Source organism: Otolemur garnettii, unplaced genomic scaffold (genome assembly GCF_000181295.1).
Source record: "Otolemur garnettii isolate 467f Iridium unplaced genomic scaffold, OtoGar3 scaffold00104, whole genome shotgun sequence".
Taxonomy (NCBI): domain Eukaryota; kingdom Metazoa; phylum Chordata; class Mammalia; order Primates; family Galagidae; genus Otolemur; species Otolemur garnettii.
The window spans coordinates 4016431-4043432 of NW_003852499.1; the positions used below are offsets into that span (position 1 = coordinate 4016431).

The 27002-nt window shown below is 39.4% G+C and overlaps 2 protein-coding genes across 2 annotated transcripts in view; one reads left to right on the forward strand and one right to left on the reverse strand.

Annotated features, from left to right (window-relative positions):
- NDUFA9 (NADH:ubiquinone oxidoreductase subunit A9) overlaps nucleotides 1-1342 on the reverse strand; it is a 31664-nt gene extending 30322 nt beyond the window's left edge. The window contains exon 1 of the mRNA XM_003796421.3: nucleotides 1274-1342. Coding sequence (XP_003796469.1) covers nucleotides 1274-1322 — 49 coding nt within the window. The 5' untranslated portion in view covers nucleotides 1323-1342. The remainder of the gene's footprint in view (nucleotides 1-1273) is intronic.
- Nucleotides 1343-1553: 211 nt separating this feature from the next.
- Nucleotides 1554-27002, forward strand: part of AKAP3 (A-kinase anchoring protein 3) — a 28529-nt gene continuing 3080 nt past the window's right edge. The window contains exons 1-4 of the mRNA XM_003796422.3: nucleotides 1554-1685; nucleotides 6971-7081; nucleotides 11077-11172; nucleotides 18409-20706. Coding sequence (XP_003796470.1) covers nucleotides 11077-11172; nucleotides 18409-20706 — 2394 coding nt within the window. The 5' untranslated portion in view covers nucleotides 1554-1685; nucleotides 6971-7081. The remainder of the gene's footprint in view (nucleotides 1686-6970; nucleotides 7082-11076; nucleotides 11173-18408; nucleotides 20707-27002) is intronic.

Here is a 27002-nt window from a genome sequence, read left to right on the forward strand (position 1 = left end):
AACTGTGGTTAACAGAAAGCAGGTACTCAGGAAATAGCAGTTATTGTCATTCACAATCTACATTGTGTCACATCAATTTAATAGTTTAATAAGAGCCAGAGAATTTTTTCACAAAGAAGTCATGGGTATAAAACCATCCACTATAAATGATGTGCACCACCAGCTTCCCAGTAGTATGTAGGGAGTTGTATAAAAGATGGAAAATTAAAAAAGGTCCTATAAACAATATTATTTCTTGCCTCAAGTTGAACATCACAACTGCCTATGGTGCTTTCAAAAATTTAAGGTGCAAGGAGCAAATCTCAGAAATTCTGATTCTATGGCTGTACAATGAGTCCCCACTTCTTTCTATTTTATAAAGCTCTAACAGTGATTCTCACATGAGCCAATATTGAAAGCAAAAGACATTCTTCAAGGACTAAAATACACAATGGAAAAATAGGACTTTTAGGACATGTTTATGAAGGAGTAGAGGTGAAAGAAGAATGAAGTGTAACTGCATTCCTAATTTCTTTGTTTCACTCTCATTAAGGGGATGAACAAAGGTGTGTTTTCGATTTGAAGACTGAAAGCAGATCCAATCAGAATAGAAAGGAAAATGAACAGAGCTGACAAATTCTAAGACAGCCTTCACTCTTCACTTTCCTTTCCATTAAGCTCCTCTTTTCTCCACAAACATCCCCTTCGCCCCCATAAGCCAGCACCTCAACCTAACACACTCTACAACTGTCAAGATGCTTTTGGATAAAAAGTTGCTTTTATAAATATTATCTCATTTAATCTTCTCAGAGACTCTCTGACATTGTGGTGTTATCAACACCATTGTGTCATGAAGAATGTGAAGCAGAAACCGATTAAAGGTTTGCACAAGGTCATAAAGGCGATGAACGAAGTATCTTCTCTCCTCTATCCTTTTTTTCCTCATCCCTCTCAGATTTCTCTCCGTGCCCCAAGCAAATAGTTTTCATAACCGAAAACCCTTATAACCATATCAGAACTCTTATTCATGGACTCCTTTACGTGCCCTCCACTTTTTCCTCTTTGCTTCCCACTGCTCAAGTTCTAGGGCCCCCTTACAAAGTGCACAATTTAATGTGCAAGCCAAGGAGGTGGAAAGGAAAAGGATAAACTGGAGAGAGGTAGCCCCCGCCCCGGAAAAACCAGGATGCCTAGGGAGTCAGCGTGACCGCTGCAGCACGACGCCATTCCCCCAACCCTAGCCATCCCAATCTCGGAATCTGTGTTAGGAGCCTTTGTTCCCGATGACACTTACGTGACATTGGCAGCCCCCGAACAACCCGAGAGTGAACGGCGGCCGCCATCTTCTCCCACAATCCCCCAGGCCGGGGCTTCCGTCCGACTACGGCTACCAAGCTGGGCCAAAACTTGTCTCTCACGCCTGTTTGCGCAGGCGCCAACCCGGAAAAGAGGGACTGGGTCAGAGATCCGGGTGGAGTGTTGGTCAAGAAGGGATCTTGGAGGGAGAAAAAGAGCGCGAGGGAGAGGGGATGAGAGCCGAGCAGACGGGCTGGGAGGGAAAGTGAAGGAGTGGAGAAAGGCAGGCAATGGAAAGAATTTTAATGTCGGATCTGGGATCTAGAATGGGCCACGAGGATAATCTCAGATTGCCGAGGGATCTGAAACCCGAGAATCAGTGACAGACACACAAAACCGCAGACCTCGAGGTAGAGGGGCTCATCTTCTTATTCATTGTTTCCTGAAAATGTTGGTCAGAACAGCCCTGGTGAGGCCAGGGGAAGGAAGAGGCGTGGTCCCTGCGAGCGAAAAGGGGTTTAAAAGAAGGGTGGGGCGGGGACAAGAAGGGGAAAGGTGGGGAAGAGAAATAGAAATGAGTATGTGCCCCCAAATAAATAAATGCACGTCGAGCCCGCCAGGCACGTTTTCTCCTCCACATCTTCGTGCTTGCTGTTGGCTTTTCCTGGAATGCCACTCAGATGTCAAGTCTCAGCTCATAGGTGACGTCTTCAGAGACGACTGCTCTGGCCATCCTACCCAAGGTGATGAATATTCCACCTATCCTGCTTTTTGTTTTTACTTATGGAAGCACTTACCACCTGGTCTATGAGTCTAGGAGTTGTTAACCAGTTGTGCAGTTCATGAGTGGGCTTCAGGAAATCTGTGAACTTCCTGAAAGGTCTAAAATTGCGTGGCCGTATATGCCATCTGCACATTTTTCAAAGGAGAAACTGCAGACGGCTCCCTCTAGAGCAATGGTTTATTGTTGTTGTTATTAATTAATTTATTTTAAATCTATAGACCCCTTTGAGAGTCTGAGTTGTTCTACAAAGAACCATTTGGAGCCTGTGAAAATTCCAGAAACCTTAGACACTTGAATTTTAAACCTGGAGAGCCTTTCAAGATCCTTGAATGAAAGACAGCAATCAGTGATCCTGTGAAACATACTTTGGGCTTATCAGAAAACCACCTATTTTTGGCAGTCTTTCTAGACCTAATAATCCTTTCAGTGCTTTATTTTTTCTGGAAGAAATATATGTTGTGCTGAGAGATAAAAGGCCAGTAGTGAGTTGCTTATTATTAGGCTTCTAAGATTGGCTATTTCCACTCTATCCTTTCCCTACTGTTTACTGAAGTGTCACCTACCAAACTGAATTGGAAGAGGAAAGAAACCCTTGAATTTTATCAGAGAAGCTTAGTAATGCTACTCTGTCATATATCTTTGCCTCATCCTATGTTCACTTAGAATTTGCAGTTTGCTAATAACGTGATTTGGGGGGGTTATTCTGATTCTGATACACTGACAAACCTCCACTATTGTCAGCAACCTCCTAACCCCTGTCTAACATTTCCAATTATATGATTTAACACCTCTAAGTCGAACGCTGCCTTAGGTTCTGGTTTCAAATTCTTGTGGTATAGTTAAAAGAGCACTGAATTTAACATCCAGAATATTGGATCCCAGTCCCAGTTCCACGAGTTGTTGTGACCTAGGCAAGCTTCTACACCTAACAGGGAAAATAATACCTGCCTGGTCATCTCAACAGGTTATGTGAGGATCAGATACCATAATGGACATTGAGGATGCTTTGTCTACTGCAAAGTGCTTTGTGCAGTTACATGCAGTGCCATTTAAATACCACTGAAGTATCAACAACATAAAATGTTGGAGCTGTAAGGGATTCTAACAGGTCAGCAAGGCTAATTTTTTTCTTTTAAAAATGAAGAAACTAAGAACTAATACATAAAAGATAATTGATAGATAAATAACTTTGTTAAAGGAAGCCTGTAATAAACCAGTCACTTTTTCAATTCATTACAATTTTAATCTTTATCATATGGCCTTTATTGGAAATTCTTTTTTCTTCCTAAAAACTAAATATTAGTCTTGTATGTAATTATTGATTACAGAGAACCTAAGGTAACATTTCCCAAGAGAATGTACTATTAAATAAAGTCCTCCTCAAACCTAAAAGGCATCACCAACCAAATGCCTCTTGGTCTGATTTATCCCAGTAAAGTTCCTCAAGTCAGACATTACAAAGGTTGGGTTAGTGCTACTGTATCTCTGACCGTCTAAGACAAGTAATAACCCAGAGATGATCAGTTTAGGCAAAATATCCCAAAAGTCATTTTTTCTACAAAAGGTAGGATGCTTCTAAATAAGAGAAGTCAAGACTAGATCCCACAAAATGGATAGAATTCATAGATTTTGCATAAAAAAATAGTAAGCTGCCAATTCTTTTATTTCTTATTCTTCTCTGTAGCCATCTGGATTTCTTAATGCATTAATACTTACTCTGCTGTTTTAAGCGGAATCCATTGTCAAAAATCTCCCCTCATATATTCCCCCACCTAAATTAAACACTCAGAAGAGAGAAATAATCAGGAAAAAGCAAGCCTGAAACTTCAGAGCCTTGGAGTATATCTTCCCCCCTCCTGTTGCTATAGAGATAGTGATATCACCAGCTGTGATTCTGAGGTCACTCTCCAGTCCCACAAGGGGGAGGTGCATGGAGGGCTGGTGGAGGAAACAAGATCTTGAGCGGAGTAAGAACATCCCAGCATCTTCATTGACTTTAAAAGTATATTCTGGAGTCTTCTGTGGTTCACTCTTCCAGTGCTACAGAGGTAGGAAATCCCACTAGACTGATAAAACAGCCCATTTTCTGATCATCTGTGGTTACAAGGGAGAATTCGGTGACCAATGATGGGCAACCTTTTGTATTCAACCCAGGCTTGTTCTTCTGCCCAGCCGATTTTAATTTTACCTCCAAGTCCTCTGGAAATAAACGAGACTGACTTTTAGCAGCATTTTAGCCCAACCTATCATCTTTGCTGCTAAAGTTTTCTTTGTGTTACAGATTTGACCAGATGACCTTGGCCATCTTTTTCGGGATTTGAGAAGTCTTACTTCCTGTTTCCCAATTTGATACAGTAGAAGCTTGACTACCTGCTGTTGCTGTTTATTGTGTGGCTATTGCAAAAGTTCTTTTCTTTCTAGTGCTCTAAGAACAAGATAGGACTGGCATAGGTCTGAGTCCAATTCTCATCCATTTTCATCCTCTCACTATTATTTCTGAAGGCTTTGTTAGACAACAGAGAACTGGGGAAGGATAGGACATTGATAATATATGGCAGGATGTGTAGAGAAAGTATCTGTACTGAGTCAAGAGGATAAAGCTATTAGTAAGGGAAAGTGGAAATAAAGGAAATTCACAAGAAAGCTTAACAGTGAATGGTGCTATTGAGAGAAACACACAGACACACACAGACACATATACACTTCCCATCTTTTTTTTTTAAATAAAATCAGTTGAAAGTCTGATTTCAGCAACAACCTAATTTATTGCATTTTTACAATGTACCAGAGAGAGGGAGATAGACAATAAATATATTAAATAGATTCTTTCTCTTTAAAACTGGCAATAAAACCTAAATAAATGAATCTCAAAATTTGGTAGATAGCAACACTGCAAGAGCTTTATTTATGCTTCCTGCAATTTGAGTTTTTCCATGAGTTTAGGAGTAAACTTTAGGAGTTGCCTTGAGTAAATAGGAGCCTCTTGTTTCAGATGGGTCCAGGAGAAAAATATCCTGACATGGAGTTATGCTTTAGGACACAGCAACCATAAAACCAAGCCCCTAGATAGCATACTCTCTCTGGCTGGCATTCAGATTTGCACTCCTTCTCAACATGGGATAATTATTACTTTGGCCTTCTTGAGGACCATTTTAGTCCAGTTCCCTTATCAGCTACAGGATCTCTCTCTATTGGCAATAGGAAAATTTCACAATTTTCAGGATGTTAAACTGCAGGGCTGGGATATCTAAAGGAAGATATCATTGATTCTAATATTTCCTTCCTGGGCCTCAGTTTCCTATTCTGTAAGATAAAGGTGTTAGAATAAGTTGTTTCTAAAGTCCATTTATCTTTACATTTTATATGTAGTCAGCTTTCTTTCATTACCAAAATTAATAGATAACGCAAAACATCATTTTCTCTTTTTTTGCACCCTAACTCCTGGATATTATTCACCCACTTTTGAACTTATAGTAAATAAATTCGTGGATCCATTCATTGACTTCATCAAAGTCTTTAGATATTCCTTCCTTTTTTTCCCATTTCATTATGGGCAGTGTAGACATTGACTTAATAGTCTGAATAGCATTATCATTTAAAAACCCATTTAAATACCTCTTTGTGCTATGCTATCATCCAGGACAATTTGGGAAATTTTAAAAGTCTAAAACCAGCTTCATGGATGCAGATAAACACACAGAGGACCTAGAAAATAGAGTAAAAACATTAGAATAAATGTAAGCGAAGTGTTTGGTGGATATACTTGACTACTAAGTGCACTTTCTGTTTGTGAAAAGAGAACAAAAGCATGTTTGAGATATTGGGATATTTTTATTATTGGTATAGGTCCTGAGAAAGTCACTTTATAAGTTTCTGGAGTGAACTTATCTCCCCAAAAAGTAAAGCTTCAAGAAGGCCTGAATATATGGCTTACCACCAAAGCATATTTGAACAAGCTATTTCTTTTTTTATTCTCAGATTCTCCAGTTTGAGAAAAAAGGAAAAAATATAAACTCTCTGGAGTTTATAGGAAAAGGAAAAAATATAAACTCTTCTTAGAAGTGGGCAGAATTTGTACATTCATTCTCTCAGCAGAGAATCATTGAGCACTAGCTATTATGAAGCATACCAAGATGAATAAGAAAAGGCCTCTGTCCTCAAGAATTCATCTAATAAAGAAGATTAAATATATAAGCAATTAAAATACTAGATAGGTTATAAGGGTTGTACAAAATACAGTGGAAACTTGGGTAAGGGAGAAAGCACATTCAGTTCAGAACTGAGACAATATTTCATAGATGGGGTAACTTTTGACCTGATATGAAGTAAGGGTGGGATTTAGAGAAGCATTATTTAAGGGCTGGATAAATATTCAAGATGAGAGTACAATGCTGTAATGTCTTCTATTGAAATATCAATGTAAGGAAGTTACTACCTAACTGGAATGAAAGACATTAACTATGAACTCCCTATATAACATGAGGATGTATGTGTCTCTCAAATACTCTTAAGATGCTTACAAAGTGTTTTAAGTTCCGTGAATTCAGGGAATTCTCCATTCTAGCTATTTATCTTTCAAATTCCTATTCAAACAAGATTGAGATTAGACTTAAAAATTTTCAGTGTCATCATTATTCAATAAACCCATATACATATGATTTGAAAGTGGAGAATAACAGTAGTCATTTAAGAAATTGTTGGACCCTCTTGTGTCATCTGGCAAGCATCAGAGTGCACCAAGAGTAAGCTGTGGACTCCCTCTATGAAATTTGGATGTCATTTTGTGCTCATCACTTGTGTGTGCCAGTGGGGGGCGGGGGGACCCAAATAACTCAAAATCATCATTTGGTAATAAGAGCAATAAGGCTTATTTGAAAATCAGTCATTTCCATTTGTGTCTTTCTGTTGCAGATTCCTTATATTACATGGCAGGAGTGGTGGTTCAACTTAGGGATAGTGAAGACAACAACAACAAATTAATCAAGAGCTTTCCTCATATCTCAGAACCTATCCTCAATAAGAGTAAGTGATCACATAATCTCCTTACTTTTTGTACTTAATTTCAACCTTTCTAATCGTGGTATAAAGCTTAACTAGGGCAATAGAAGCTACATATTTTGTCTATTAGAAGCAACTTATTAGGATGAAATATAAACTGGAGACACATTTCTAGCTTTCGCTTGCACTTTCATCAGTCTAACAGGCATCCTCAAACTATGGCCCATGGGCCACATGCAGCCCACCTAGGACATTTATCCAGTCCACCAGGTGTTTTTGCCGCTGCTGCCTGTCCTGCTTAGTAGCTGACTTGTCCTGGGGCCCGCAGTCTGGCCCTCCAATGGTCTGAGGGACAGTGAACTGGCCCCCTGTTTAAAAAGTTTGAGGACCCCTGATTTAGGACAACCTGCTTCTAAGTCTTCCAAGTCTCTAACCAAGTTACCGTACCATTTGTTTTATTCTTCAAGAATATTTATATATAATAGTGAGCTGCTGAGGACATTACAGGGTTTCACCTCATATATATTAACACCTTCTTCATTCAAGAAACAAAACATTAAAACACCAAAGGAGGTTAGGAAATCTGTCTCAAAGAAAAATTCTAAAGAAAAGGTTAAATAATGATCTTTCTAGAACTGGCCAGTCTTTCTCAGAGAGAGCTTTCTGCAGATAAGATTTGGCACACGAATTTTCAGTTCTGAAAATGTACATTAAGAACTAGGGTATTCACCTAACCGGGGAATTTTTTTTTTTTTTGATACAGTCTCACTATGTCACCTTCCATAAAGTGCTATGGTGTCACAGCTCACAGCAACCTCAAACTCTTAGGCTTAAGCGATTACAGGTGCCCACCACAACGCCCAGCTATTTTTGTTGTTGTTTTGTTGTAGTTGTCATTGTGATTTAGCAGGCCCTGGCCAGGTTTGAACCAGCCCCAGTGTATGTGGCTGGTACTGTAACCACTGAGCTACGGGCACCAAACCCCAACCAGGGAATTTTTAAGCAATTTAGTGCCAAAGTTTTTCCAAACCAAAGTCATTGAAATAAGATTTTTAAGGGAGTAGTAACTCAAATTCAGTTTCTTTACACAGTTGTCTGGTTAATTCTAAGGTCTAATTAGGGTTCAGAGAACCCATCGTTGACCCAAAGAATTTATCTGGAAGAGTGATAAACTATCTCCTGGCCCTGTAATCTGAGTCACTGTTTGGGGTGTGAAAATGGGTGCCGATCCTGTGGGAGCAAAAAACAAGTAACCTTAAAAGATTTTATATTTTCTTTTTAATAATTGTCCATAATAGTCTGCATAACAAAAATACCATATTCACTTACATATGTTTAAGTCATGGTTAATCTCTCTTTGAGTCTTTGATTTGTGCTGGTTTTATTTTCAGAGAGGACATTTACTCCCCACCACATCCCCAAAGTCCTTTAAAACAAGTATTTCCAATGAACCTGATGTTTATCCCCTAATCATGCTCCACTTATTTCAAGTCTTTACAAAACTAATTTTACTATTTAAAAAATTAGGATGGGCTGTTCAGCTTTATTCTAGCAAAATTTTAAATAAATATTTTGGTGGAATCAAAATACAGAGATTTATGTCTATGTCATAAAGATGTTTAGGACAGCAGGGAGGATCAATGGGTCCTCTTATTTTACTTTGCTAAGACCTATAGCAAAGTCTGAACAAAGTTGGTAATGAAAGAAGGGAAACTTAGATGTGGAAGCCTGGAAATGGAAGTTTGGGATTGGAAAAAAGGACAAAGGGAAGCTTCTCATAGTTTTCTATTATCAGTGGGTAATTCTAAGTTATCATGATTGTTGGCCATGGTCTTGAAGATTACCAAGGAAGATGCAATGTTGTAGAAAGTGGACAAGATTAAGGCCAAAGGAGCAGATATACGGAGTAGATACTGTGGTACTCATTTGTGAGATGAGACCATGAAAGCAGTAGGTATGAGCAATTTATTTAAGAAAAATGGCTGCAAATGGAAGAAGAGAGAAGTAGCTAGAGGGAAGTTTAGGGTGGAAGAAGACAACTAAAATGGAAGAGCAGGCCGATGGTGGTGCCATTTCTGAAATTAGGGGATAGCAAAGTGACAGGAGGGCTATGGAAGGATTTACACCAGCAAGGGTGTCATTGCATCTGTGGACAAAGGACCACAGATAGTGCACGTGACATTTCTATTCTTGTGCAAGAAATTTGGTCGAGTAGATTCTACAGACAGTAATTGGAGAAGGGATTGGTCTTAAGAAAGTGCTGCTAGACTGAACTGCAAGTATGAATGTAAGTTAGTGCCCTAGAAATTAATTAAAAATAGAGCATCTGTTACTTTCAAAATAAGTTGGTGGAGCAAGAAGAAACAAGGGACAAGTGAATTAATTCCATTTTGATCACATTGAGTTTTGAGTATCCGCTGAAAATCCAAGCAGGGGAGGGTTGTCAAGCAAGGACACAAAGAGCAGGACATGGCTGCTCAGGTTCCTTCATTCAACAGAGAAGCACCTCTAGAATACACTAGCCACTAGCCACTAGCCTTGTTACTAGACGCAGAAATACGGGACGCTTGTATTTTAAAAATTAATGTGTAATACATATTTTGGCAGTTCATATTATATCTCGATACATGTACACAAGGTGATCAAATCAGGGTAACTGAGATATCCATCACTTCAAACATTTATCTTTTCTTTGTGTTGGAAACATTACAATCCTTCTCTTCTACGTATTTTGAAATGTGTAATAAATTGTTGTTGACTAACATTGCCTACTATACTATCAAATACTAGAACTTAGCCTTTCTGTCTGACTGTATTTTAGTACACACTGACCGCTCCTGCCCTCACCCCCACCAATGAGTTTAAGAACACTTTCTGCAGTTGAATGCTGAGGATGAAGCTATCTAGAGTTGACTGGTCTAAAGTAGCTCTTCAGGCAGGTCTTTGCTGAAAACATTGCTCCTATTTCCTGTACTTCAGCCATCCACTTTATTTCTCCTTATTTTCTTATCATCTGCCCTTTTAATGACTTTATTTCTTTTTTTTATTAGTCTAAATAGTTTTCTTTAATAGTGAGACCACAAGCCATTGTTATACATTTTCTTTTTCTTTTTTTTCATTAAGTCATATATACATAGATCACGAATATATTTATGCCTCTGTGGGATTCAATGTGTGGATTATTTGTATAAATTAGAGTGCTTGCATCCTACTAATTAACGTATCTTTCACCTCATTTACTTAATCACAGCGTTAAGACATTTGTATTCAATACTTGATAGATTTGACTTGTACCCTTGCAGTATGCTCCATAGGTGTGGTCCCACCATTAACCCTCCATCTACCAAACCACCCCATTCCCTTTCCATCCCCCTCCCCTTCCCTCCTTCATCCTGGGCTATAGTTGTGATTCATCTCTCATATGAAAGTGTGAGTGATTATAAATTGGTTCTATATTAGTACTGAGTACATTGGATAGTTTTTTTTTCCATTCCTGAGATACTTTACTAAGAAGAATATTTTCCAACTCCATCCATATAAACATAAAAGAGGTAATGTCTCCATCTTTTTTAATGCTGCATATTATTCCATGGTATACATATATCATAATTTATTAATCCATTCATGGGTTGATGGACACTTGGGCTTCTTCCAAGACTTGGAAGTTATGAATTGAGCTTCAATGAACAATCTGGTGCAAATATCTTTGTTGCCAAGTGATTTTTGGTCTTTTGGATATACACCTAGTAGAGGAATTGCAGGATCAAACAGCAGGTCTACATTTAGATCCCTGAGTGTTCTCCAAACTTCTTTCCAAAAGGAACGTACTAGCTTGCACTCCCACCAGCAGTGCAGAAGTGTTCCCCTTTCTCCACATCCACACCAACATCTGTAGTTTTGGGATTTTGTGATGTGGGCTACTCTTATGGAGTTAGATGATATCTCAAAGTGGTTTTGGTTTGCATTTCTCTGAATAGTGACTTTCTCACTGACAAATAATTTCTCTTTGCTCTACCCAGATGTCGGATAGAGTTGACTGGTTACAGAGCCAAAACGGAGTATGCAAAGTTGATGTCTATTCACCTGGAGAAAACCAACCGCAGGACTGGAAAACAGTAAGCGTCATCCTCTTTTAAACACTAGGTTAGGAATATGTGGGGTGCCATTAATGCCTTATTCTCTCCATCACCACCACTCCCCTCTTACTTTTAAAGGTAAGTGGTGGGGGTGAGGAAATGAACTCCTGTAGAATAAAAAAAATTCTATCTATAGTTTTTTGGAGTTTTTTTGCAATTTTTGGCCAGGGCTGGGTTTGAATCTGCCACCTCCGGCATATGGGGCCGGTGCCCTTACTCCTTTGAGCCACAGGCGCTGCCCTCCTATCTATAGTTTCGTAGGAAAAAATTCCTATCATAAGGTTTAGAAGAAGAAATATGTTAGAACTAATGAAATATATATATGTATGTAAAATTTTATTTTCAAACAGATAGGGCTTGGATAGAAATGTCTCAGAGGCTCATGGAAAGTATTTTCTGAAATGTAGGGTGCCTTAAAATTCTCAGAACTATAAACTCTCATCTAAGTATCATTGTCATTCTTCCTTCATCGTTCAACAAACATTGATTAAATACTTACTTAGTATCAGGCATTGTATCAGTCAGGGTCCAGTCAAAAGGTAGAAACTGCACCAGTAATTTAACATTAAAAATCTATTTACTAATAAAAGATAGTTAACTACTAAAGGCCTAAAAGAGGAAACTAGGTGTTGCAGAAATAACAAATGCAGAAAGCAGCTACAACCCCAGGCTGAGAGATAGTAGACAAGGAAGAAATGAAAAACTCACAAGAGGCCCCCCTCTCCTAAACAAGGCCATTTCTGATGCCATGGGGGAAGAGTGGCTGCCCCAAGAAATTTGCCAGAGGGTGCAGATGGGCCAGCAGGGAAGCCCTTTCTTTCCTACTGCTGTGACCATGCAGCTCCCCTCTTGTGTCCTCTGTTAACACCACTAATTGCCAAAGGAGAAATGTTTAAACAATCCAGTTCTGATGTCACAAAATGAGGCAAAGAAGGATGGATTTGGCATGAGGGACAATGTATTTATAACTGGCACAGACACCATGATAGGTGTCAGGATCAGAGATATAAAAATAAGACAGAATTCTCTCCTTTTTGAGAATTTCATTATTTAATGGTATAATTAAATGATATTGTAATCTTCATGCTTAATATTAACATTTATCAAGCACCTATCTGCATGCAATGTTCTATGACCCTTAAGCTTCTATTTTTCCAAAATCTGTTTTGTCTATCTGTATATAGCCTAAAAGAGAAAACACTAACAAGTCTACATAAGACATTAAAGATACATAGATAACAAATACCCAATTTCTGTAGATAAGGGCCAACCAAAACTGCTTCTACTTTATCTTTTATTCATTGTCTCTTTTATTTTTTATTATTATTATTTTTTAAGAGACAGAGTCTCCCTTTATCGCCTTTGGTAGAGTGCTGTGGCATCACACAGCTCACAGCAACCTCCAACTCCTGGGCCTAAGGCAATTCTCTTGCCTCAGCCTCCTGAGTAGTTGGGACTACAGGCCCCTGCCACAGTGCCCAGCTATTTTTTGTTGCAGTTTGGCCAGGGCTGGGCTTGAACCCGCCACCCTCAGTACATGGGGGCCAGTGCCCCACCCACTGAGCCACAGGCGCCGCCTTATTTATTATTTCTTCCCTTTCAATTAGAAAAGCAAAAGGCAGATCAGTTTCAGTGTTAAGTGCATAAAAATTCCTTGATTTGGGGTGGCGCCTGTGGCTCAAGGAATAGGGTGCCAGCCCCAGATGCCGGAGGTGGTGGGTTAAGCCCAGCCCTGGCCAAAAACTGCGGGAAAAAAAAAAATTCCTTGATTTTTCACTAAGTTAGAAATACTCTGAAGGATGCAAAAAAGAATGAAAGTTTTCTACCCTTATGCATTGTATCTTTCTTTTTGCAAAAAAAAAAAAAATACGCATATGAAAATATAAAAATAATTTAAAGTCACTAAATAACACTGTTGAACACTAATGAAAGCAGTTCATGGCTATCTGCCAAATAGACTCTCCAGACAGTAACTGGTATAGGTGTTTAAAGGATGAATCATTTAAAAATGAGAAATGGTCAGAGAAAATTTTATAGGATATGTTTAATGGAGTTAGAGGTGGGGAAGAGAAGTAGGACAGGGAGGTAGATAGCTGGCTTGTAACTAGGAGTTACAAAGCAAAGCACACAGAAGCCAGATCAGGTAACGTGGAAGACTGTGGACAATGTTTAGTCTATAGATAATCAATATCTTTCTGTTGTAGTACACGTCTACAGTCACCTCCATTTCTATAAAAAATAATCTCAAAGTAAAATACTCTTGATCACAAAATAGCTTGATAACATCAGGGTTTGGCCTGATTTATTTACATAGGTGTAACAACCAGATGGACCCTCTTAAGTTTACTTTTCTGGAAGTTGTTTTTTTTTCCTTTTTGTAGTTTTTGGCCGGGGCTGGGTTTGAACCCACCATCTCCAGCATATGGGGCTGGTGCGCTGAGCCAGAGGCATGGCCCTCTGGAAGTTTTCATAGTAATCTCAGATTGGACTTTTTTTTTTTGAGACAGTCTCACTATGCCACCCTTGGTAGAGTACTATGGCGTCACAGCTCACAGCAACCTCAAACTCATGGGCTTAAGTGATTCTATTTCCTCAGCCTCCCAAGGAGCCGGGACTACAGGCACCTGCCACAATGCCTGGCCATGTTTTTGTTGCAGTTGTCATTGTTGTTTAGCAGGCCCAGGCCGGGTTTGAACTGCCAGCCCCAGTATATGTGGCCGCAGACCTACCCACTGAGCTGTGGGCACCACCCCTCAGATTGGACTTTTCAAGATCTCTATTATTTCCTTTACTGAGATTAGGAGGTCAACCTCAAGAAAGTCTCCACCACATTTCACTTGCAGTCCCTAAGAAAAACAAGCAGGTACACAGATTTCTCTGAAACTATTATTTCTAATTATAGTCTCAATCACTTACATTAATCATAAATTTTAACCAAAGTAATTTCTATTCGTTCTATTTCACAAAGAAAACTGAATGTGGGGTGTGTGGTTGTGAACTGTCACTTACCAGCTAAAATGCAGATGAGCAGAACTCATGAAGGCACAGGAAGACAGCTTCCTATAGCTCTACACACTTTTCACACACCCGCTCTAAGTGACAAAAATGAACGCAATCATCATTACACCCAAAGACATTACCTCTCTGTAGTAATGCAAGTAGAAGCTGAAACATGTAAATTTTATGTTTCAGTGTTCTATCTTTCTTAGAAATGAGCTAAGTATCCAATGAATATACATTCGCTAACCCGATTTAAGACCACTTCAGTGTTTTCAGTTACATAAAGATGTTGGAAATCTATTATCAAGCTGAAATCGTATAAAACAATATGTGTTGAAGTAAAGTTTGTCAGTATGATTATTCAACTGGTTAAACATCGATTTACATTTTTCATAATCTTAAACATTAAATAGAAGTAACACTAGCTTATTTGATCCGTAAGTTTATATAAGTTTGTGAAGAGTATATCAAAAGTAAAATTAAAATGTATTCTTTTTTTTGAGATAGAGTTTCACTATATCACCCTGAGTAGAGTGCTGTGGTGTCACAGCTCACAGCAACTTTAAACTCTTGCACTTAAGCAGTTCTCTTGCCTCAGCCTCCCAAGTAGCTGGTACTACAGGCATCTGCCACACAACACCTGGATATTGTTGTTGTTGTTTTTGTTGTTGTATTGTTGTTCAGCAGGCCTGGGCCAGTTCAAACTGCCAGCGCCAGTGTATGGGGCCAGCACACTAACCAATGAGTTATAGGTGTCAAGCCAAAATGTACTCTTGTGTTATACTTGACACTGACAAATCAGAAAAAACATGGCTGTTTTTATTAAACCAAAATTACTAAATTATTTTTGTTTGCCAAAGATTTACCTAATTGATGTGAACTTGGGTTCTTGAAATGTTTCTAAGTTAGAGGTTGTAAAAATACTTTTTTTCCTAGCATTACTTTCTAATATCTTAAATATTCTACTATTTATTATTTATTTATTTATTTTGAAACAGAGTCTCACTTTGTCACCCTCAGTAGAGTGCTATAGCATCACAGCTCACAGCAACCTCAAACTTTGGGGTTCAAGAGATTCTCTTCCCTCAGCCTCCCAAGTAGCTGGGACTACAGGCACTTGCTACACTCAGCTATTTTTAGAGATGAGGTCTCACTCTGGGTCAGGCTGGTCTCAAACTCATGAGCTCAGGCAATCCACCCACCTCAGCCTCTCAGAGTGCTAGGATTAACGACATGAGCCCTCATGCCCAGCCTAATATTCTATTATTTTAAATATTAGACGTTTGATTTCCTCATTTTTGGATCTCAAGAATATTCAATGTGTAAAAGTACTTATTTGTATATAAGCCACTCTGAATAGATTCTTTAAGAAACCTTATAATTTAACTTAACTAATAATTTCTGGAGGTAGGAAGACATTACTACTTACCTAATGCTTTTCTGAATTACGGACACATGGTGGTACAGATTCTTATAACAATAGTTTATAGCTTCAATTCTAACCTTTTATCCACATGTCAAAAGTAAACACAGAAACACAAAATTCACCTACCCAGATGTCAAAGAGCTTTTCTCTTTTCACATGGCCATAAGCATTCTCAGTTGATTTGAGCTTAAGAGGGACAATAAGTACTAACAAAAAAGATTTTCTGTTGTCTCTCACCTAACATGGGAGAGACCATTAATCCATTGAAAAAAGAGATCTCCACATGGTCAGACAAAACCAAATTTCTAGCATTGCGGCTACCAATGATTACTGCCCCTAATGAACCAAAGTGAAAACCAAAAAACAAAACTAGAGAGGAAAATTAAAACTAGAATAACAGTTCTATTGCCACTCCAGGGGCACATGTGGTGCACCTCTCTCATGATCTATGTGCTTCTATTAGGTGAATCTACTGTGCATCTTTGTAGAAGACTTCCCCAAACCACTAAAAGATAATTTCCAGAGAAGGGCAAAATAATGACTCTGATACGTGTGTAAAAAATGAACATATGTTAAAGACTTCATTTAACTCTTTTTTTTTTTTTTGAGACAGAGTCCCACTTTGTGGCTCTCGGTAGAGTGCTGTCACGTCATAGCTCACAACAACTTCCAGCTCTTGGGCCCAAGCGATTCTCTTGCTTCAGCCTCTCGAGTAGCTGGGACTACAGGTGGCACAACACCCGGCTATCTTTAGAGACAGGGTCTTGCTCTTGCTCAGGCTGATTTCAAACATGTGAGCTCAGATAATCCACACTCCTCAGCCTCCAAGGGTACTGGGATTACAGGCGTGAGCCACCGCAACCAGCCTTCATTAACTCATTAGCAATGACCCAGTAAGGTTCAGAATACACAGACCAGAAATAGTGAAGTGAATGTGCACAGAAAGGCCAGGCTGACCTCCACGTGGGGAGAGGCAGTCAGTCGAGCCTCCCCTTACATGTGTATAGACATGAATTACATTGCTTGCATCAGTTTATAGAGCTATAGGATATGCTATCGAGACAATGGGTGGTTTTCCACTGACACACAAAATGTTCCTAATAGTAGCCATTTTTCAAATTAGGAGCATCATTGGGGAAGATTTTCAAATAAGCACTATGGCCCTTAACCACAGCATGGCAGCAAGCAGCTTATCTCAGTCCTGCAGAGGACTAGGACCACTGCTGTTCTCTTCTTTCCAAGTCATTAAAACACAGTAGGATCTCGGTATTGTGGGGAGAGAGCAATGGTCTTAGAGTCAGGCAGGATTTGAACGCTAGCCCCCATCATGTCTAGCTGTGAGATACTAGCCACATTAACTTATCTAAATCTCTGTTTTCTTACCTGCAAAACTGGAAGAGTAAAAACCTACCTTACCAGTTGATTACGAGGGTGAAAATTAAACAAAATGATGTGAGTAAAGCATTTAGCGTAATGCCTAGCAAACATTACATATTTAACAGATAGTACCTAGTAACTATATGATGGTTTGGTAATAAAAATATTATTCTCATTATTCTTAAAGATGTTAAGAATATTCTCCATTATTCTTTAAAGATGGGCAATATTTGTGGTCATTCCCAGATAAGTATATGGACTCTAATACAATGATCTTTTACATTTAATAGTAAATAGGACACTTTCACATACATTATTTTATCCTATGTTCAAGTGAAGATTTTTTTCCACATATAGATTGTACAGTATGTAAACATATGAATTTGTACATGTGCTTGTCACAGCTAGTGCCCCCCCAAATAACCTGTATTGAAACAAAACTAATGAATTGCCCATAGATATTAATTCCTCAACTATAAATCAGATTGTTAGCTTAAGCAGTGTCAACCAGTCCATTGGAAGCCGTTTAACATATTGAGATTGTGCTCAATATGTTAAATTGGTAAAGTGATTATTATGAACAATTTTTCTGGAATTTCCTAATTTCTAGAAAATAATATGTGTAATAAGCAATAGAAATAAGGCACTGTAGTGCAGTGGTTAGGGCACCAGACACATATACCCAGGCTGGCGGGTTCGAACCTGGCTCAGGTCTGCCAAACAACGACAATTACAACAACAAAAAACTAGCTGAGCGTTGCTGTGGCAGGCACCCATAGTCCCAGCTACTTGGGAGGCTAAAGCAAAAGAATCACTTAAGCCCAAGAGTTTGAGGTTGCTGTGAGCTGTGATGCCACAGTACTCTACTAAGGGTGACGTAGTGAGACTCTGTCTCAAAAAATATAAATATTACATATAAATTAAAAAGCAAACTATAGAAAATAGCTATTAATATAAAAATATGATTCATTTCAAATTCTAACTCTTGTCTGCAGCTGATGACTATCAGATCTTAAGGATACGTATTATTGGAAGGAATATAATGTAGTTGCCAAGAGAATAGGCTCTGGGGTTAGACTGCTGGGTTAGATTTCCTTCTCCATGAAAGATTATTGCTTCAAGTAAGTCAACTAACTTAAACTCCCAATTCTTTGACTTCCTCCTCTGTAAAATCAAGATAAGAGAGCTAACATTTAGGTTTATTATGAGAATGATATTAAATGAGACAATAGTCTTAAGGTACTTGGAACAGTGCCTGATACATAGTAAGCATTCAATTAATGTTGTTACTTTTATTGCAAAGATGGACCAAGCTTGAGAGGGATGACAGTGTTTGTAACTGACCTTTGAGGTTGTCCTGAACCTCCCGTATCTTTATGTTATAGTGAGATAAATCCTTGTCTGTGTTTAAGGAGGCGCCAGTGGATCCTGTCAGAGTGCTGAGCTGGCTCCGCAGAGACCTGGAGAAAAGCACAGCAGGATTCCAAGATGTTCGGTTCAAGCCTGGAGAATCATCACTGGGTGGGGAAACGACCAACTTAGGAGACTCACACAAAGGATTCAGTGTAGACTATTACAATACCACCAACAAGGGAAGTCCAGGGAGATTGCATTTTGAGATGACTCACCGAGAGAGCCCTCCCCAAGGCCCCAGGGTCCAAATTGGTGCCGGGAGTTCGGTAGATGAAGTTTCCTTCTATGCTAACCGTCTCACAAATCTAGTCATAGCCATGGCCCGCAAGGAGATCAACGAGAAGATTGACGGCTCCGAAAACAAATGTGTCCATCAGTCATTGTACATGGGGGATGACCCCCCTCCCCCACCCAACAAAAGCCTGAGTAAGGTAGCATCAGAGCTGGTAAATGAGACCGTCACTGCGTGTTCCCAGAATGCTGCACCAGACAAGGTTCCTGGCTCTGGAGACAGAGCCTCAGGATCAAATTTGAAATACAAGTCCACCTTGAAGATGAAGGCAAGCAAGAGTCCAGATGACAAGCCAGGTTCTAAGAAATCTTTCTTCTTTAAGGAAGAGTTTGAATCTCGTAATGCAGGTGATGCCAGAGAAGGTAAAAAGTTCTTACCTGGGGAGAGAAAGATGTTCCAAGGGCAGGAAAGAACTGATGACTTTACAACTTCCGTGAGTGAAGGGATCATGACGTATGCTAATAGTGTGGTGTCTGATATGATGGTCTCCATCATGAAGACCCTGAGGATCCAAGTGAAAGACACAACCATCGCCACCATCCTGTTAAAGAAGGTCTTGCTGAAGCATGCAAAAGAGGTGGTCTCAGATCTCATTGACTCCTTCATGAAGAACCTCCACAATGTCACGGGGACCCTCATGACTGACACAGACTTTGTGTCGGCTGTGAAAAGAAGCGTCTTCTCTCATGGAAGCCAAAAGGCCACAGACATCATGGATGCCATGTTGGGTAAACTATACAATGTGATATTTGCCAAGAAAATCCCTGAGACTATCAGGAAAAGCAAGGACAAGTGTGAGAGTTATTCTCTTGTCTCCATGAAAGGACTGGGTGACCCTAAAAACCGAAATGTGAACTTTACAATGAAATCTGAAGCTAAAATGAGAGAAAAAATGTATTCTCCTATGCCCAAACCAGAGAAGAAGACTTGTGTTGAAACTCTAGGTGAACACATTATCAAAGAGGGATTAATCATGTGGCATAAAAATCAACAGAAAGAATGTAAATCTCCAGGTTTCCAGCATCCCGCAGGGGAAAGTCCCAATAAACCATGTAAGCCTGCACCAGACTTTCCCTTTGAATATCCCCAAGATCCTAGCGACTTCAGCCCCCCTCTCTGTCACCCAGAGAGACCTGAGAATTTTATGTATGATTCAGACTCCTGGGCCAAGGATCTGATTGTATCTGCCCTACTTCTGATTCAGTATCACCTGGCCCAGGGAGGAAGAATGGATGCACAGAGCTTCCTTGAAGCTGCTGCCACCACCAACTTTCCCCCCAACAAGCCACCTGTAGTTCCCGACGAGTCCTGCCTTAAGTCTCCTCAGGTAGTAGGTGACAAAGAACAAGCAGAAAAGAAGGATCTTATGAGTGTTTTTTTCAATTTCATCCGGAACTTACTCGGTGAGACCATTTTCAAGAATGACCGTAGCTGTGAAGCCAAGATGCCAGAACAGCCAGTTAAGGAAGAAGACATCAGCCACTGTGAAAGACCAGCAACCCCTTGTCCCGTCAAACTATATGAAGGGGAAGAGTCTGGTGGGGCCTTATCTGGGCTGACTAAGATGGTTGTCAACCAGCTAGACGGCCAAATGAATGGGAAGATGCTGGATCACCTGATGGACTCAGTGATGAAGCTGTGTCTCATCATTGCCAAGTCCTGTGACACTCCCTTGGCAGAGCTGGGAGACGACAAGTGTGGAGATGCCAGCAGGCCATCGTCAGCCCTCCCAGACAGTTTATACGAGTGCTTACCGGTCAAGGGCACAGGGACAGCAGAAGCTATCTTGCAGAATGCCTATCAGGCTATCCATAATGAATTGAGAGGTATATCAGGACAGCCCCTGGAAGGGTGTGCAGCCCCCAAGGTGATTGTCAGCAATCACAATCTAACAGATACAGTTCAGAACAAGCAACTCCAAGCTGTCCTTCAGTGGGTAGCCGCCTCTGAGCTCAACGTCCCTATTTTGTACTTTGCTGGTGATGATGAAGGGATCCAGGAGAAGGTAAGGAAGTCAGAGGAATTTGGAAAGCTTTGTTAAGGGTTAATTAGGATCGTAAATTCTGTTTTCTTTCTGAATGGGAAGATAGTGACCGGAAAGGTAAAATGAGAACAGCAGGATTTGAAGATAATGCCTCTCAAGAGATGAAAGATAAAAATTACATTTTACCCAACAAGAGGCATATCAAAGAAAAAAAAGAATAAGTGATATGTTTTCCCTTTATTTTCTGCACTTAGTGGAAGGAGTACACAGGTGGGGAGCCTCCAAGAAGTTTGGTGAAAGAATCAAATTCAGATCTGGGCCTTGGGTTGAATTTTGAATAGGACAGCGTTGCCCACAGAATGAGATGAAGCTGCTACAAAGGGTCCCTGGGATGTACTGGGAAGCGGGGCAGAATCTGGCCTTATGACCTTTTCAAACCTGTTACTACTCTCTTAGCTAGTTATCTAGGTAGTATTGGGGATTTGAAAGGATTCAGTAAGTAATACTCCCTGCTTTCCCACACCCTAAGTTCCGAATCAGTTGAGAAGTAGCAGATGGAAAATCAGCCTATCACTGTTGTTACTGGTAAAGGTAAGTGTGCCTTGTAAGCCCTCACTCCACCACCGAAGGTGCCCACGGAGCCTACGGACTGCTCACTGGAGGGAAAATTTGAGTCTGGAGAGCACTCATATTCACCCAAGTTGCTTGCTACTTTGTGCTAAACTGGGGGAATTCAAAAGAGAGATCATTCCTGCAACCAACTCTCTCCCTCTCTCTTCTTTTCACTCTGAAAAAGTAGAACAAGCTGTTATCAGTTAAGTAGTAAGGAGTGGCACAAGAAGCTGGGATTACTTTTAAAAATTGATAGCCATAGAAATCAGAAGATGTGGGGAAAGAAGGTTTCTCTGCATAATAAGTGGTATTAGCGACCCTTGCCACTGCATAACTCGGTTCATCTGAATGACTGGAAAGACACAGGATTATAGGGCATCTAGGTCAGGTCACAAGAAGCCGTGTGGCACAGTATGATCTTTGACTTTCGTCCCTAGCAAGACTATGCTTATTATTCAAAGTATAGCACTGGCATGACCAGGAAGCTTGTTGGAAATGCAGAATCTCAGGCTTCCCTCTAGACCAGCGGTTCTCAACCTGTGGGTCGCCACCCTTTTGTAACAATGAAAATACATCCTGCATATCAGATATTTACATTACGATTCATAACAGTAACAAAATTACAGTTATGAAGTAGCAATGAAAATAATTTTATGGTTGGGGGTCACCACAATGTGAGGAACTGTATTAAAGGGTCGCAGCCTTAGGAGGCATTAGGAAGGTTGAGAACCACCGCTCTAGACCTACTGACTCAATCTTTATTTTAACAAAATACCCAGATAATTTATGTGCACATTCACTGCTGTACGAAGGGACAGAACATGAAATTCCAATACTGGATCTATCCTAAGGGTCCTTGACAATCTCTGTCTCCTTACAGGATTTCCAATATTTTGGTACAGACTATTTGGGTACAGAACAATTAGCAGAGGGGGGCTATATTCTGTAAAACAAAAAAGTTAGCTTCATGAAAGAATATGTAAAAATAAGCATAGCTTTCTTATGTTCATTGTGTGAAAAAAGCCTTTTGTTCTGTGCCATCTGGGAAATCAAAGCCATCCTATATAACATATATGACACGTTCTGGGTTTAGGTTCGTTTGAATTGGAACACATTATCTAAAGTGAGACAATAGGCTTGCAGCCCCCCTACACACACACACACACATACACACACACAGTTTTGTTCACTCTAAAGAATTTATCTATTTATTTATTTATTTATTAGTCATGTATTTTATTAAAGGGAAAAAGTGGATGAAATAAGCAGCAGCACATTCGAATTCAAGACTTGCATTGAACATTAGTATATTTTTAAGATTAGTATATTAGTATATTAGTATATTTTTATATATATTAGTATATTTAGTATATTTTGGTTGACATATACACCAAAAGACTACCTAAAAAGGACCCATTTTGGAGAGAGATTAATGTGTACAAATACTCTCATACTGATGCAGGCGATTGAACCTGGCATCACTGGGATGCCTGTGAGCCCAACTCCTTTAAATAAATTCATATTTATTTTTAAATAAGGAATAATGCCTCTACGTGTGGATAGTTCAAAATCCAGACGTACAGAAAGACGCACAGTGAAAATTAAGGATTTTTTCCCCATTTGTATGCTATACCCAATTGCTCTCTCTGGAGGAAAAACCACTCAGACCAATTTCTTGTTTATCCTTCCAGAAATACATATGCATACACAAGCAAATACTTGTGTATATCTTGTTTTAAAAACCACAGATGATTATAAATATACATCCGTTTCTGCAACGTGCCGAGCTGCCACATTCTTTTTAGTGGCTTCATATTACTTTATGGCAGGCGTCCTCAAACTACGGCCTGTGGGCCACATGCACCTGCTGAGGACATTTATCTGGCCCTCCAGGTGTTTTTGCCGCCGCTGCATGTCCTGCTTAGCAGCTGACTCATCCCGGGGCCTGCAGTCCGGCCCTCCAACGATCTGAAGGACAGTGAACTGGCCCCCTGTTTAAAAAGTTTGAGGACCCCTGCTTTATGGTATAAAGATTTTGCAAGTTAACCACTCCCTAGTGTATGGACATTTCACTTGCCAATATTTTGCTACTATAAGCAACTCTGTACCAAATATCCTTGAATATACATAATTTTGCACAAGTTTAAATGTATCCGTATGTGCAAAATACCTAGGAAAGGAATTTCAAAATCACTGAAAATGTATATGTGCGTAATTTGATATATATTTCCAGGCCTATTAAAATAACATAAAGGGCATGTTTTACCACACTTTAACCAACAGTGAGTGCTAAACTTTTGATTTTTCCCAATGGTTGCCTTACTCTGTATTTGTCTTATGAAGAATGAGGGTGTATACCTTTGTACAGGCTTAAAGAGCTCTTTGAATTTCCTCTTTTGCGGATGCATCGTTTGTTCAAAACCTCTGCCTATTTTTCTATCATGTTGTGGGTCTTTTTTTTATTCATCTGTAAGAATTTTATATATTATAAGGAATCAGCATTTGTGATATTAAATACAAACTTTCCTTTGCCATCAGTCTTTTGTTGGGTTTTTTGTTTGTTCTAGTTTGGTTTGGCTATAGAATTTAGTCAAATCTCAAATGTTCTTTTTTGTCGGGTTTTGTGCCATACAAACTTGTATGACACGTTACTTTGGCAATCGTCACACAATCGTGTCTAAACATAGACAAGGTACAGTAAAAATGCAGTATAAGGGACAAAACATGGTGCTACTTACTTGTCTGGAAGTTATTCTGGGTAGATCGGTGAGCACGGAATGAGTGAATGTGAAGATCTTACAGGGGTCCTCAAACTTTTTAAACAAGGGGCCAGTTCACTGTCCCTCAGACCATTGCAGGGCTGGACTACGGGCCCCGGGACGAGTCAGCTGCTAAGCAGGACAGGCAGTGGTGGCAAAAACACCCGCAGGGCCGGATAAATGTCCTCAGCAGGCTGCATGTGGCCCGCAGGCCGTAGTTTGAGGATGCCTGGAGGTCATTACACCATGTGAAGGTCTGGGACATTACACTATGTGTAGACTTTATAAACACCGTACACTTTTCAGTTACACTAAATGTATTGTAAACATTTTTTTCTTTCTTCAGTAATAAATGTACCATATTTACTTTATAAACTTTAAAAACTATTTTAACATTTGGCTTTTTCGTAATAACCCTTAGCTTAAAACACAAACACATTGTATAGCCATACAAAAATATTTTGTCTTTATATCCTTCTTCTGTAAGCTTTTTTCTTTTATTTTAATGAATAAAACTTTCTTTGTTGAAAGTTAAGACACAAACACACCCATTAGCCTAGGCCTCTTCAGGGCCAAAGGCATCAATATCACTGTCTTGCATCTTCCCATCTTGTCCCACTGGAAGGTCTTCAGGGTGGATAACACACAAGGAGCTGTCATCCCCTAGGATAACAATGCTGCCTTCTGGAATATCGCCCAAAGGACTGGCCTGAGGCTGGTTTGCAGTTCGCTTTCTTAATAGATAGAAGAAGTGTACTGTAGAATAACACTAGAATGTATAGTGTAGTAAATAGATAAACCAGTAAGGTTAATTGTTTATTATCATTACCAAGTATTATATATTGCACGTTATTGTTTATACTACACTTTTATGCAACTGGCAATGCCGTAGGTATTTTTACACAAGCAACACCACAAACAAGTGAGTAGCGTGTTGTTGCTCATACAGACCATGATGTCTATAATGTCATGAGGTGATAGGAATCTTTCAGCTCCATTGTAATTACAGGACTACTATTCCTATGTGTGGTCTGTTGTTGACCAAAGTATCATTATATGGTGCATGACTGTTATTTTATAATTTTTAAAATAGAATTAAGACATTGATCCATTTTAATTCATTTTTATGTAAAGTGTGAGGTAGGGGTGCAATCTATTTTTTTTTGCAAATTGCTGTCTTTGTTTCCTTTTTTTGAACTTTCTACTCTGTTCCATTGAATTGTCCATAGATTCTTGGACCAATCGCATAACGCTTTCATTATTATAATTCTCAACTTTTTTGAATACCTAATAGGACTGTAGACTCTTTATTTCTCTCAGAATTTTCTAGGCTCTTCTCACTTGTTTACATTTCCCAGTATTCACCCCCACCCATGTGCAACCATTAACCTTGACATTTTCTATAATGGAGCCATAAAATATGTAGTCTCATACATATTTTGCCTACTTGGCTGCTCCTAAAACAAAACCATTGGTGATTTTAAGGTTCATCCATGTTGTAGTATGTATCAGCAGTTTATTCTTTTTTTTTCTTTTCATTTTTTTTGAGACGGAGTCTCACTATGTTGCCCTTGGTCGAATGCTGTGGCATCATAGCCCACAGCAACCTCAAATTCTTGGGCTTAAGCAATTCTCTTGCTGGAACTGAGTAGCCCTGAGTAGCTGGGACTACAGGTGCTCACCATAATACCCGGCTATTTTTAGAGGCAGGGTCTCGCTCTTGCTCAGGCGGGTCTGAACTCATCAGCTCAGGCAATTCACCTGCCTCGGCCTCCCCAAGTGCTAGAATTGTAGGCATGAGCCACCACGCCTGGCCGTATTTTATTCTTTTTTAATGCTGAATCCGTTTCTTATATGGATATACTATATTTTGTTTTTCCATGCATCAGTTAATGGACATTGGGATTGTTTTCTTTTCTTGCTGTTATTAATGATGCTAACACAGCATTCACGTACAAGACTTTGCATAGATATGTGCTTTTATTTTTATTGACTGGATAATGAGTGAAATTGCTTTGTCTTATGACATTGCCAAATCATTTTCCAAAGTGTACCATTTTACGTTCTCCCCAACAATGTATGTGGGTTTCAGTTGAGCCACATCCTGTCAACATTATTTTTTCATTTATTATAGCTGTTACAGTGGTATCTCATCGTGGGTTTAATTTGATATACACACATTAAAATGACCAAGGATATCGAACATATTTTTATGTGCTCAGTAACTATTTATATACATATTCCTTGGTGAGATATCTGTGCAACTATTTCACCCATATTTTGATTGGGTTGTTATCTTCTTGGTTAGAATTACAAGAGTTCTTTGTGTATTCTGGATATAAGTCCTTTATCAGATATATAATTTACAAACAGGTATTTTCTGTTGTATGGGTTGTCTTTTTATTTAATGGAGTCTTTGGAAGAGCAAAACTTTTTAAGGATGAAATCTAATTTATTATTTTTTGCTTTTGTTATTTGTGCTTTTAGTGTCATATCTAATAATAATTTTTTTCCTATGCAATGGTTCTCAATGGGTGGGGGGAGGCAATTTTCCCCCCAGGAGACATTTAGCAATGTCTGGAGACATATTCAGCTTTTACAGCAGGGAAAGGGTTGCTACTGGAGTCTAGTGAGTCGAGGCCAAGGAAACTGCTAAACATCCTACAATGGACAGGGCACTTTCACAGCAAAGAATTATCTGACCCATAAGGCCAGTAGTGCAGAGAATTAGAAGCTCTGGCCTATCCACAGGGCACCAAGATCTTCTCCTTTTATTGTCTTCTAAATAGTTGATACTTTTTGCTCTTCTGTCTAGGCCCATGATGTACTTTGAGTTAATTTTTGTGTATGATGTGAGCTGGCAGTCTGATATATTATTTTGCATGTGAATATGCCAGTATCTCAGCACCATTTGTCGAAAAGACCAGTGGGTATCTGGATCTTCTC